We start from the raw sequence: 15,016 nt of genomic DNA on the forward strand, positions 1-15,016 counted from the left end.
GGATACGTGTTCCGTCTATCTTTTTGTAAAGATATCTTATGATTTGACAGAAGACATTTCATAACAAGACAAAAGTGAAATCAATGTAATCAAAGGACAATCTCCAGTTCCAGTTCCAAGTTACAAAGAATGGTAGAAAAATTAATCCAGCATTCTTACCCTACCGGTGCACCTGGTCCATGCTTCCAGTTGCTAGTCCTAGTTGCTCATTTACTTTTGTTACTTTGCATGTATTATTTTGGGGTTTATTTTATGTTCTTTGTTGTTTGTGTCTGTTTTCCATGTCCGGTCTTGGTTTCCTTGTTTACCCTTTAATGAATCATATACTCATTTTGTGTAAATTTGCATTATAATCAATCAATTCTACAGGAGGAGGTTGCACAATATTTTTCATGATGGTTAATTATTTCTCTGTAACTGACGCAGTTAAAAAAATCCTGTGTTTTTTTTTCGTGGAAGAATTAATATTGATCTAATGTAATATGACAAGATATTGTTTGTGAAAAAAAAAAAAAAAAAAAAAAAAAAAAAAAGCAATATTTCTTTTGTACTTTAGACCGTTTATGAGGCTTCCGAAATGGAAAGTAAGTAGTGTTTTACAGGTAGATTTTAAAATCAGGTACGATGAAACAGCCTATCGAGGTTGTAATTGTGTAATTTGTTTCCCGTATTTCTTCGAAAGTCATTTCGTAGATGTTAAAGTTCTACTAACAGCATGAGACAAGAAATTAACGGCAAACTTGTATAACTTGACAATAAACAGAACTGAGGTATGTCATTTACTAATAATAAATATGATTTAAAATGTTTTTCTATTATATTTTGGCCATCATAACTAATTATAATGATGATAATTCCGCATACTGTCGGTTAGCCACAAGTTGTTTGTACAGCTTGTCAAAATCTGTTTGAAACTTCTTCGACTTTTGTTTTGCATTAAAGCTTAAACCTTTGTTTCTGGTTTTCTTTAGAATTATTGGTTTTCACGCAATTTTTATTCTAATTCTCAGCACATCTCAGGTAGGCGGTGATTAACAAATCTTAAGATGTAGATACTCAATTAGCCAGATGATGCCTTTTTATTGGTAAAATAGTAAAATTGTGCGGAGAAACATTTAATGAACCCATGTTGTGTAAGTCATGACATTGATTCCCTCCTGTGGAGTTTGGTGATTAAAAACTTTCTCGCCATAGTCACTGTAGATCTGGTACACAGTATATGTTTTCCGATTTAATTAAATGGGCCTGGTCCACTTAACTATTTTATTGGGAGCACTTACTGAAATTAATTCCAGATTTGTTATGAAATGATTACTGTACTTTTGTTGATTCATATGACTTAAGATTAATTTTTGGTTAAGTTTTCATCTTACTTTGATTTACCAAAGCATTTTAACTGGACAACAGGGTGGCTATATTTCTAAATTATATTTTGAGTAAAAACTGATTAGTTGCTATGATGTGTCCGTTTTCATTGTGCGGACACATTTGTTTTTATTGACATGACTGTTCCCGGAAACAGAAATTACATCAAAAATACATTGAAACATGCAACATAGTCAAACTGGTTCGTATTTCAATTTCAATTTTTCTGATCATTTATATCTATGTTTATTTTGCTACGGGTTGTTAATATAGTATTTGCTTTTCCTTGATGTTGTTTTTGGATGCCTTGTTTAAATTTTTGAGCGGTTTCAGACAGTTTCAATTATATTTCTTTTACGTAAGATTAAATTATCAGTAGTAATAAATGTGGCACCTCTCAATTCATCAATGACCATGGAAGGAAGTTAAATACCTTTTATATGGGTTTGTAATTCAATAAGTGATTTGGATGATTTACACTTTAAATTAGATTTAAAAGAGTAACCGAGGGAACCAAGGTTATAGCGGTAATCAAAAGAATGTAATCCAGGGACAAAGACCAGACATGGAAAACAGACATACACAACAAAGACCATAAAGTAACTAAAATCATACATACAAAGTAACAAAAGTAAATGAGCAACTCGGACTCCATTAAAAACTGGTAGCATGGACCAGGTGCACCGGTAGGGTAAGCCTCCTCTAAAAAGCATGTATTTTTATATAACGAATATACAGTTGATTTTAAAACGGTCTGTTTAATTTAAATAACCTTGCAATTTATATTTCAACTACGTTCAAGTAGAAGTAATAGAATGTAAGTAGTATTTGAGAGCAAATACATAAAGTGAACCATATAATATGAACTGAATATCATAATCAAAACTATGCTATTTATGACACTGCTCTCAAACAAACAAGCAATGTGAATTACTGCGCATCGTGACTCAATAAAAGAGGTTTCTCGCTGCACGGTGCTTCGTTTTATCTAAGGTATTATTTTCATAAAAGAATATTTCTGTCAATTAAGTTAAGTAGTTCTACTAAAGACTTTTAAGCCCACCACCAAGAGACGTCTCATCGTTGGTGCATAATAGCAGCGTGAAAAATCATAATTTACTAATTTTTTATTTGCATCAAAAAATGTCTTTAAACATTTAAATTAAGCAGAATAATTTCTATAAACTTTTTTAAGAAGATGAAAATGAAAAACTAATTGCTGACATCATTTCGAGTGCGAGATTAATTACAAGACACAGCATTTTACATGAACAAACTGTCAAAAAGTAAAACATTGATTGCGTCATAATTAAAATATTACAAAAATTCAATTTTAATCCCGAAGGGTTCAAAGGAAAGCATGAGCGGTTGCCATACCATTGTCGCCATGTACAGAATCGGGCACCAGTGTTTAATAAAAATGATGAATTATAAATAAAAACAATATTTGGAAAAGTGTAAAATATAAAGGGGAAACTGTTGGAATTCGAGAAAAAAGCATAACTTATTATAGAAATTTACTCGAAAAATACATTGCATTAAATGCAGACGGCATGCTTCATAACGATTAGTTTCTAAAACGATACTATTGAAATACTTTCAACTTAACAAATAATGTTCTTTAGAATGTAATAAGTCAAAGAAAAACTTCTGTACAAATTTTGTAAGTAAAATTCCAATGTCTGTTTCTAAGTACGATCAAATAATGACATAATAGTTAAAAATTCCATCCATATTCATAGAATCTGTAAATTAATTTTCTTAGATGTAATTGTCTCCATGTATTGGATAAATGGTATCAAAACTAATATGTTTGAAATGAATGTAGAACGTAAAAACATGTTTTGTACGAAGGTTGTTTTGCCAAAAAAATGTGGACCTTTCAAAGGTCATTTCTACAACATAGCCAATTTTTTGTTTGCTAAAGGATGCTCCACCGTTTTCCTGTAATATTGCATACGAAATAACCATTCATTTTAGTATTGCAAATTATGGTATCCTGTCTCAAGGATCAACCATCAACAGCACTAAAACCAAATACATAAGAAGATCTAAATCCCAAAATAAATTGTATACAAGAAAGAGTCCAATCCAAAAATATATCGATATTGGAAGCCAAATACAGCACATAGTACTTCTTCCAAGTGCAATGAGTGATGACGTAGTCTCTTTAGAACTTTTGAATTTAGTAATACTGCATAAAAATAAGTATCGATGTGGTGAGCAAAACATATATCAACTGAATCGAATATCATAGTGTGATAAGCTTTGATAAAATATCATAGTGTGATAAGCTTTGATAAAATCTTACGAAATATGATTTTATGTACAATTATTTAAATCCTTACAATACATAATTTGGAGCATCTGTTGTTTTCTGGTGGAAATATCCTCCAACACCATTTATTTCTAAAAGAAAAGTAGTTTTAATATATACTCTCGTAACAAGGGGACGAGATAGATCGCACGATAACATATTCCGTTGAATCAGATCAAAAACAAGTTGGGACATATCATCATATACAAAAATAATCGCTTCAAATTCTTATCTCTTATGCAAATTTAAAGTATAAAACATTGGTAATTAAAAATCAACTTTTTCATTATTGAATGGTAGAAAATGCATTACATCTGTTAAAACAATAAAACACAATAGGAGGAGCAAGAGTCAAAAGACTAGATGTAATTGGTAGTATTGACTGTCATTCTAATGTACGATTGGTTAAACACGTGCTGGGAATGAAATGTGCTTTTGTATCGCATTACGAGAAATTGTTCGCAATACCACAAAGAATACGATGCATTCTTGTACATAGTTGTCTAGAATAGTCCTAAATCCGAGAATATTTCACGCTTGATAGTATGAGTTGTTCTGAATTGATGTACCAATTTTACCCAACGTCTCTTCAACACAGACCAGACACATCGGTAAGCAAGATTCATTTATCAGATAAAGTGACCATGTTGGTCATATTTCTCAAGTTGTTTGCAGTAGATTTCACATCTGATTACAGTAGTTTATTTGTAAAGTCTTTAGTAAAGAAGTGCTGTATCAAACACTAGTTCAACAAGAAATCGTAGTAAATATTTTCTTAACTTAAAAAAATAACTTTTTCATTACAGAGGTATGGGTCACAAGCGCTTGACTTCGGACATCCAACCGGAAGTTATTCATACCTTGGAGATTCACGGTCTATAGCCAAACGGGAGATACAGGAAACTGCGACTTATGATCCAGATTCAGAACCCAAAGGATCACAATATCTAAATCATAATTGTTTGTTGTTGACTTATTTCAATGGGGATATTTCTACTGTTGTTGACGAACATTTTTCTCGGGCACTGAGCCAACCGAGTAGTTTTTCAAGTGATCGGAATGGAAACCAGTCATTAAATACAAAAAGGCCAGGTAAGGTTTTATTGAAAGACGATTTGGTACTGAATGAAGATAACATTGGAAACACACCACACATATGATATTAAGATTAAATATTGCATTCTGAAAAGAAAAAAATGAGTTTTTATCACTTTTAAAGTCTCTTATATACATATTTTTGCTGGCACACAATTTCGGTTTTTAGGGCTTTAAAAGCACTGTAAGACATGAAAAAGTTTAATTTTTAATCAGACAATAAAGGAATGTTCTATCAAACTACTGTTTGCATGGCAAGTATCCTCAGGAAAGTCTTCATTAGCAAATAAAACTACAGCAATCCCACACACAAACATCTTTGCATGTCCATGAACTATTACAATTGTAGGAGCACATTAGCCTTACAGTTGTACAATACATATTATGACGGTCCATTTCTGAGGTTTAAAAAACATACACTTAATAATGAATTTAACGTCCATTGACAGAAAAAAATATTAATTTGATGAGGGGGGATAATTCTAAGTGAAATGCTTTTTTCATATTTATAATCAAAACAATGAGTAAGTTAATAAGTTCATGTTTATACAATTTGTGAGGCAAAAGTAATGTATTGTAAATATGATTTTTGAAAATCATTCACTTAGTGTACAGCATTAAAACCAACAATATGTTTTCAAGAAAAATATCTTGGTTTGAATATTCAAATAATAGTTTGTAATACAGAAGAAAAATCATGAGCAAACATCAATCAAACAAAATCAAATACCTTTGTATAAATATATCATTAGCAATAAGAGACATTAAAGTTAAATATATCATTAGCATAAGAGACATTAAAGCAGTCTTACATTAGAAAATAAAATCTAGCATAGACTTTTTTCGGTGAAAAAAACAAGAAGCATCTTTATTGTAATATTGTATCTCTTGAAATATTCTGACACTTTTTGCCACCCAATGATATATTGAGTTCATATAATATGATTTATTTCCATTTATCTTGATGAAAAATTTGTATAAATTTGTGAAGGAGGCGATTAATCGGTCTCATTTGTAGATAAGCAGTTGGTAGCCTATTTGTCAAAGCGTCGGATCTGAAGCTGATTAAAAAGATAGCCTATTAGCTTCGCTGATTATTCTTGTGACCTTTATTCATTGATTTTGCATCTAATCTAAATGTAGATATGCTATTTTGAGTTTAAAATTATGTAAAATTTAAGTTAAAATGTAAACAAATGTAGTAATACCGAGGGAAACGCATAATCAAAACTCACGCGCGTCTCAACTACATACATATATGGTCATGCTTACTTCTAGCTATTTTGATTCTAATAATAAATTAAACTGAATGTAATCAAGTTTTAAAGTATTACATTTTCTTAAGTGTCTGTCAAGAAACATTTAATATTTGTTACGCAAATAGGACTGCATTTCATCTACTTGTACATTTATAAGACATCAAGTCCAAAACATGCCCATTTAAACTGTTTTTTTTTATTAAAAAAAAGCTTTTTATTCTTTAAAAGAATTTAAAGCTGGCTTGAATTTGTCAAATTACATATCTAAAATTAAATCTATGTTACTAGTATCGGCACCAAAAGCACACAAAACAGCAACCTTAATTTGTATAGAAAAAATTTGTTTAATAATACGGATTATATACAACTATGCATTTTAAATAGAATTAAAATAATTCTCAGAAATAAAATTATACACCTCTGATTTATTTTGAGTACACATGTTAAGTAGCTAAGAATCATGCACAATGTTATATATATTCGGGAAGCCTACATATTATTTTGTTTTAAATACTTATGTAAACAAAAAAATAACATGTAGATTTTCATAGAATTCTTGTTCACAAGAGATATAAATTTAATTAATTGTATTGTATAATTCAATATTAAGGAAGATAACTCTGTAAATGACACTGAAATACAGTACAAACCATTAGATATTTAACGTTAATTATCTCCTAAGGGCAGACATATTGGAATGAATGATTATACATTTCATTATATAGACATATAAAACAACTTAAAGCAAAAATAAAAATGTGAAGCGTTTTTAGTGGTGTATCATATATTACAGACTTTGCATGATTCTTACTAAGGCTGATACTTAAATCGATATCAATTGTAGACAATTCTTTTTCTAACAATCGATAAATGGAAAAAAAAACTAAATACTTCACGGAAGAATTATATTGACCTCACTTTCTTTTCATTTGTTTTCATTTAGATTCAAATTTAATGTGTAACAGAAAATTGCCACCATCATTTTGGATCAGTGACTACCAGCCACCAAGACCATCTTTCGGAACTCACACAAATCAAGACTTTTCAAGAGACTTGTACTCAGCATCATCCTGGTATAACTGGCCATATCATTTCCCCTCCTCCTCCTATCCAAACAGTTCAGAATTGTCAAGGTCATTTCCATATTCATCATTTGACCCAATGGGAAAACTTAGTCCATCGTATCAGTCGTTAATGTTAAGAAGTGGATTAGAAGCACGAAATTCTAAATTCGACCGAGCAAAAATTCCCGATCCTCTTTCCGGAAGTAGCTACTATGGACTTTCAAGACTCGGTGCAGATCTTCAAAACAGTATGAACTTTGAACCTACGACGCCAGGTAACTGTTGATTTCTAATTTTAACCTTGGTTCCCTTGATTACTCTTTAATCTAGGTGTAATTATAAGATCATTTAATACCCTAAAGTAACTTTGAATAGTGTACGAATATGAATTACTTTCACAACAAATCATAATGAAAACGTTTTCAATCATTAAGTTTCAGATTATGCGGGTATTTGGACCGTGCATGTACAATCCGGACAATACAATGACGTAGGTTTAAATACGTATGTTTAGATCGTACGAATATGGTTAGGGTTGAATTCATTGTCGAGTTATCATTAATCTCGAATTTCACAAAATAGTCCTTATTTTACCATAAATTGTTGTAATGATTAAAAAAAGATAAAAAAAAGATTAATAATACTAATATAATAAACAGGATAAAATATTTTAAGCATGTTTTAATTTTGTTTTTGGAATCAATGTGCTGAAAATATAAGTGTTCTGTTATTAAACTATGAAAAAAAGTATTAATATTTGATGTCGAACAACTTTTTATCATCTGTCATTATTTCAAGAAAAATCTACCGAATGAACGTAGATGTAATTCGAATTTTGTCAATAATTCACGCATATATACTGTTTTTCTTCGGAAAGTCAAGCTCGTTGACCGTCGACAATATGATCCAAACCATATGCATTCGAACCAATGCCCGTATGGCAGGAACATAACTCGCATGTCATTTTCACATGACTCGATAATCTCTACCAATTTCATGAAATATAGTGCTAATTCGATTACATATAAAATCTATCATTTCATATTTTAAACAAATACATGGCAACAAGTAAAGCATAGATACATTTGATTAAGTCTGTGTTACTCGTTTACTCAAAATTTCCTTAGATTTATTTCTTCATATAATTACAGCAATTATTCTCGATTTCACTTTGAAATGTTAAGTTTTGAAAGAGTAATTAAGGGAAGCAAGATTCTAGCAAAATAATGTAATCAAAGACAAAGACCAGACATAGAATATACGCAATATAAAAGGAAATGCTATAACCAAACAAATACATTTTTAATAACAAATGTGAAGTGTGATAAGAGCACGTAGCTTAGTAATATGTCACTAACTAGAAATATAGAGGAAAACAGAACCTGATTAAGTACACAATGGTTTAAGAGAACTCCTTGTGTTGTGTTTGATTTGGCTTTAGACTTTTTAGAAGTAGGCAATTCACTCAATGTAAATGTGTACGTTAATTAGTCGTTTTAATTTTTTCTACACCGTTTATTAAGATGAGTTTACTGTAGAAACATGACATAAAACGAACGTAAAAATGATTTTTTTAATAAACTGGCCGAACTAGTACATAGAAAATCTATTGGCGGCTTTGAGCTGACATTTGTCATCGCGATAGGGTTTTTGTCTCTTTGACATATTCACCATATCCATTATACTAAGTATCTTTTAAGACAGTTATATGCCGAGTTACTTGGACTAAATTTCTTTTCCAAAATTGTCAAAGGTTAAATGTTTTTAAGTTCAGATACTCTTGTATTTGTTGTGTTGAAGTGTTTTCTTATGTGTATTTAACAAACTAAATGAAATATAAAAGTACACATGACCGTTCGTTTGAAAGAGGAAACAAGAAATGATTCTTACATAATCAAAAAATTGCAACTTAGATCACCATTTCAGAAGCAGATACTACTTCGAGCGTAGTAGTCAAGTGTGTTTTCATTTTTAAATTTACATGGTGGAAGACATTATTAAATATTTCACAATACAAGTGAACGATACCACTATGATATAATGATGTTTAACTTTATTGTCACTTTGTTGTAGGATTAGATTACTCCCTACAGACGATGCGGAAGGAACTTTGCTGGTGAAACTTTACAAAAAAAAAGGACTTTAAAAGGAGAGAGAGAGAGAGAGAGAGAGAGAGAGAGAGAGAGAGAGAGTGTGTTATGTCTTAAGAGTAGATATTGTAAAAATATAAGCATACTTTGTTTCAATAAATAACAAGAAAGAGTAATTGTTTTGCCACCTTAAATTATATCAACACTATCGGTAATTGGATTTTAAATCTGCTACTACTCGTTACTACTGGTTTATTTGGAATAGTAAAGGAACTTTAAATGACATTGTATAATGAAGCAACTCCTAATAAACGTAGAGTTTACATGATGAATTTGTTGATACTTTGTGGTTATTTAGCAATGACTGTATCGACATTAACTAAGGAATTCAAATGACAAATAATATTATAAAATATCTGAAAAATTAGATTATGTTTGATGTATACTTAAAAATAAAGAAGTTTAAATTTTGAAAGATCGTCCATATCCCATTTTACTCGATACAAATGTTTATACCGAAAATAATCATAGACGTTACATATTCTTAAATATTTTTTTTTATCATATAAATGGAAGAGGATGCTCCATCTCTGAATCTTTTATTACTTTCTTTACTACCTGTTTAATTCGATAATTGCTTTAGTTTTCATTTTTCCTGTTGTTTTAAACATTTGTTTATTTATATCGTTTCAATATATGTTACAGTTGTTATTATATTGTATTCTAAATGTCTATTCGTTATCTTTCGAAGACCATATTTTAACTTCAGTAACAGTTCCAGGATCGAATTTCCTTAATTGAAAATGAGTAATTAACTATTGGTTCGAGTAAATGATTTACGAACGACCAATTTGACTATCAGTAATTGCATTCTAGACTCATCCTTCAACCATCATTTCATTTAATATATTCTCGTAATTTTCAAAAACAAAATTCTTAGGAGGAATATGCCAACTCATTTCTGCTGGGCCATTAATCACCACGAAAGTTAATATTCTCTTACGTTTTGGGTGTCAAAACAGAAAGTAGAATTTGCTTGGGCTGTTCCTGACAACTGGCATAGACGGCTAGTCCACTGTAATCCGTTAATCTGCCAAAAGCAGTGACAGCTAATTTGAAAACCTCTAAGTAATTAGAAATGTGTGAAAACATATGTGAAGTCATAAATATGCAGCACGAGTGTTGACGCTGTTGAAACGAAACACGATTTGTTCTCTGATAAGTAAAAAGAGGAATGAATGATGACAAAACTCACAATTAAAACTTCATCGATACTTTATGGCACATGCACCAGCAAATGTAATTTATGAACAATTAATGCTTAAAAGAAATAAATCAAACCAAAAAGAATTATGTATTAAACAAACCAGTGCAATTTGTTCATGTAGTATGCACGTAACCCTATTTCATCAGAAATCCTCTTGTGACAGCTACGTTATTCAAGTTTAAATACAATTTTCAAAGACAAAGACAAAGAATAAGCAAAGGAAAGAAACAGAAACAACCCATATTACATCAAACTGCAAGCAACACATACCCGGTTATCATAGATGAACAAAATGAAATCTCCTAGCAAATATGTAAGCTGAGTGTTGAGGAATTTGATCAGAATTAAATATTTACAATATTAGAAAAACTAATTAAGTATATAAGTGATCAATTAATAATTGATTTCAAAACATCCTATCCATTGGAACAATGGATAAACTCTAATTATTTAAACGCAACAACAATATCAGGTGATTGATTAACATTATTTTATGTGAATTGGATAGGTAATCAAAGTGCGGTAAGGTATCGGTTTTCTTGCTGTTATGTATTTATTCAAGGAACGCAAAAACATTTAAAAAATGCCCTGAAAGTTGTCTTTCTGGCGTAGTATTTGACATATATATGTTCCATGTTACGCCTTGTTGCAAATGTATATGAATATTGTACTAATGTTTCACAGTACAATCTATCAAAAATGACACCAACCATATCATAAGCTATGTTTTCGACAAAAAATCTCGTTTTGTAATTACTGCGCTCAAAATACGGGATTTAATTGAGAAAACAGGAGAAAACGTTTGTCTAAATAGCGAATCGGTTCTGGCTGGTGAGAAGAATTTTCTGCCGCCACGCCGCGATGACTCCTTGAAGTCTTCATTTACTTTTATTTATTTTTCTAACAATATCTAAATCGCCAAGACTGTTTATGGGCACAATGATAGTCTTAAATACCCTTTATATTGTAACTGCATTAGTACCATGATTGCCTAGTTCTCTGAACAATGGTTTCTGTTGTATATTATTTCATTTTTTAATATGAAAACAACAAAGCATCACAACTTTAATAAATCCCTATTGCAGCTAACTCGTAATATCATCACTCAGACGTTTGGTTTATTAACTTTTGATAGATAAGTATCTAACAGTTGTCTCAAGACAAAACGTTACTTATATATATTTTTTTAAAATGTAACGCCATATTACCAGGCAAAATAAAAACAAAATACAACTCAAAAATGTATGATAACTTGTATTAACTATTTCAAAAGACGAATAGAGTAGGCATAAACACATTTTTTAGAGAGACTTTTTCATTTATCAGTGGTTGTAAAACTGATAACAATTTATATGGTAGAAGAATATATATTATGAAGATTCATATACGCAAAGATATGGAACACCTTTACTGCTTCACGTATCCTTATTTGTGTTTTTTTTTCATACGCACATAAATACCTGTTCTAAATGATCAAGCGCGTGGTAAATGTCATGTTTGATAAGTACAATTAATGATCTTAGTGTCAGTGAATAAGAGAATAATAAGGGGTAAAGGAAACGACAATATATACATAATGTTAAAATTGGAAAGTTGTTTTATACATTGAATCTGGTCAAAAGCAACATACAGTTTACAGGTTAAAATGCCTTGTAACTGAATTGAAAGTTCCCCAGTAAATATCTGGTTTCAACAGATTATTGGTTAATTAGGAGTTCTATTTAGACAGATTCAACTTTTAATATGTTTTGCTTAATTTCCACCTTTTGTACAGCCGTGTGCTTTTTCTTAGTCTAATTAATGGCTTTTCCGCAATATTTACTCTTATTCAGTCGTTTTAAAAAGAGTAAACTTGACCAAAGCAGGGTATTTCGTATAACCTGTTCGAAAATAAGAAACAACAATTACAATATACATTCTTATGAATTTAAATCAAAATATGAATTAGTTTGTTATCTAAGCGTTATTTTGGTTTGGATTGCTTCAGTTAAGGAATACTGACCGATCGATGTGAAGACGTCACAATACCAAAACAAGTTATACAAAACAACTTTGTTTGCAAAAAGAAAACTAACCAATTAATCAGAAAATTTGTTATAAATCAAATGGAATTATTGATATAAAAATATGCTTTGTATAAATGCAAATAAAGATGTTAAAGGTTGTCCAACGAACAATCTATCGCAGGAGTTATGTTGTCAAACTGACGATTTAAAAAAACCTTCAAAAATGTCCAAAATATTTTCCTCCTCAACCTGAAACTCATGCGAATTCTAAATAAAAACATTATATTGTTGCCTTACTTTCATTTATGATCCCACTGTTTCTACGTATTTAAACTACCAATGCTTTGCGAATTTGCTATCCAACATTGACATCAATATGGTCCATGAAAAATAATAAACAAAATGTATTCTGAAAAATAGCACATACAAATCTGATATAGGAAAATATTAATTGAAAGAGAATCAATCACTAAATAGAGTCAATGTATGCCAAAAAGAATCCACAATTTATGGATTATCTCTTAATTTTACCGGTATTATTTAGTGATGTGATTTTGTAATAAGTGCAGAAACAGGATACTGTTAATTAAAATACCGAATTATTGTGTTCGAACTTCATACCTCAATCATACAGTTTATGAACGAGAGGGTATAATAGCAGGTTAACATGAATAAAATACATACTCATAGTTGTTTCAATTAACAATTTACTGTTTAATGAGAAGTTACCTTATAATAAAACGAAAACATGATAGATAAGAAACATTTTTCACAATTAAAAATCGTCTAACTTACATAGATATATTAAGTAATAAAAATAAAAAATGAATACAGAAATTACAAATCATATATTAAAAAAATATCGATATGCTGTACATGTGTTTCAAGGAGTAACCACGCAGTAGCAGCATTAGAATCAAATATATAAGTAGATCTCAGCTACTCACCCTCCAAAACAAATGTATACAAAAAGTACTCAAAACAAAAATTATCGAAATAAGATGCCAAATCAATCAATAAGAGGTTCTACCATCTGTGATAGCTGGAATGAAGACAAAGTGTTAATGCTATTTTTAAAGTTATAATAATGCAAATCTTGGTCAATATGGTAAATATATACTGATATAATTCGGGGTCAGACAAGTCTGGTTACTTGGTTGGTGAATACCCTCGGAAACCTTAGACCCACCAGCGGAGGCATTGACTCAGTGCATTATTTGATACAAAAATACCAATTATATATATTACAAATTTCGATATCTTGTGAATAATTAAAACAGTGATCAATTAAGAGATTGTACATTTAGAATCCAGGCATATCCTATGATATAAGTTAATTTTAATGGTTAATTTTATCCAACAGAATTTTTTGTTCCAATACAAAGTACAAAATTCTTTTTTAATACGACAATAGATGGCTCAGAAAATGATTTTGAAGTTCCTTAAAAAATCAACCAAATTCTGCACAAAATGAAAGAGTTACCTTCCCTTTTTTATGAATTGCAAAGCTTTCTGTGTAATTTATTTCTCTTTAATCGTTGTACAATTTTCGCAGTTGTCCTATACCTCATTACCAAAGAGGAATAACTCCTGTTTTGTTTATTCGATATTATAGGCCTCAGTATCGTATTAATTTTCCCATAGACTTCTATAGTGAAGTGCATATTTTTAGCATTTTTTAAAAAAAATATGTAAATTGATTCAATAAAACTTTTACTTATGTAGTATTTCTAACGACATGTGAAAAAATAATTTCCCGCAAAGAAAATAGGGTGAGGCCACGAAAATCGGACAGAAAAGTAGTCTTGAATTATAGATAGTCATTTTCTCTACTTTCACTTTCATGTTGCACTCATCAAACCAACCTTTTCAGTGGAACGTTTTTATGTTATTATGTTAGATTTTCTTTTCAAAAAGTTCTTCATCGTGCAGTGTGATGTTTGCTCTATTTTATAAGTCATTACTCATATCTTTTGACGAAACATTAGTTTGTAGAGAGGCAAAAAGAAAATGCACTATATTTTTATAGCATCCATGTTTTGGGGATATGCAATACGATACTGGTACCTATATTTGCTTCCTTGCACGTGTTAAGTGAATCAATCAAGTTAAAATGAAAAATGTTAAATAACAATAGGGTCAAATAGAACAGTTCGCAAGAATTTTGAAATAACATATCCCAAAGATAAAACAAAAAAAAAGGCAAACAAAAAACAAGACGCAGCTTATTTTGTTAACAGGGGTTGAACTTTGGACAGCTGTGACCAATGTGGACCCAACAATAAATTTATACAGCTCTAAATTTCAAATTCGTTTGTATCTATAGATTATTGGTATTTAACTTTTGCTGAATTATTTTTGCAATCTAAATAATAATTTATTTAGAATCACGAATCATACACGTCGTTCTTACTTTATGGTATGATTAGGTGCTTATTGATCACTTAACCATAAATGTTTTGTAAAACGGAAGAACATTTAATTTTCTAGTAAAAAACTTTTTCATTTACTCAAATTCAATTGATTACTGGTGTTTTATTTTAAAAAGCGTTG

At 30.3% G+C, this 15,016-nt stretch overlaps 1 protein-coding gene across 1 annotated transcript; it reads left to right on the forward strand.

Annotated features, from left to right (window-relative positions):
* Positions 1–4,130: 4,130 nt before the first annotated feature.
* Positions 4,131–9,518, forward strand: LOC148614718 (transcription cofactor vestigial-like protein 2). The gene is made up of 4 exons (XM_088589012.1): positions 4,131–4,293; positions 4,489–4,774; positions 6,980–7,375; positions 9,174–9,518. The coding sequence occupies exons 1-4, from the start codon at positions 4,228–4,230 to the stop codon at positions 9,218–9,220; spliced, it is 795 nt and encodes a 264-aa protein (XP_088445138.1). The 5' UTR covers positions 4,131–4,227; the 3' UTR covers positions 9,221–9,518.
* The last annotated feature ends 5,498 nt before the right edge of the window (positions 9,519–15,016 follow it).

The sequence above is a fragment of the Perna viridis genome, chromosome 6, assembly GCF_037379345.1.
Source record: "Perna viridis isolate PV_CMFRI_1.1 ecotype Kerala chromosome 6, ASM3737934v1, whole genome shotgun sequence".
Lineage (NCBI taxonomy): Eukaryota > Metazoa > Mollusca > Bivalvia > Mytilida > Mytilidae > Perna > Perna viridis.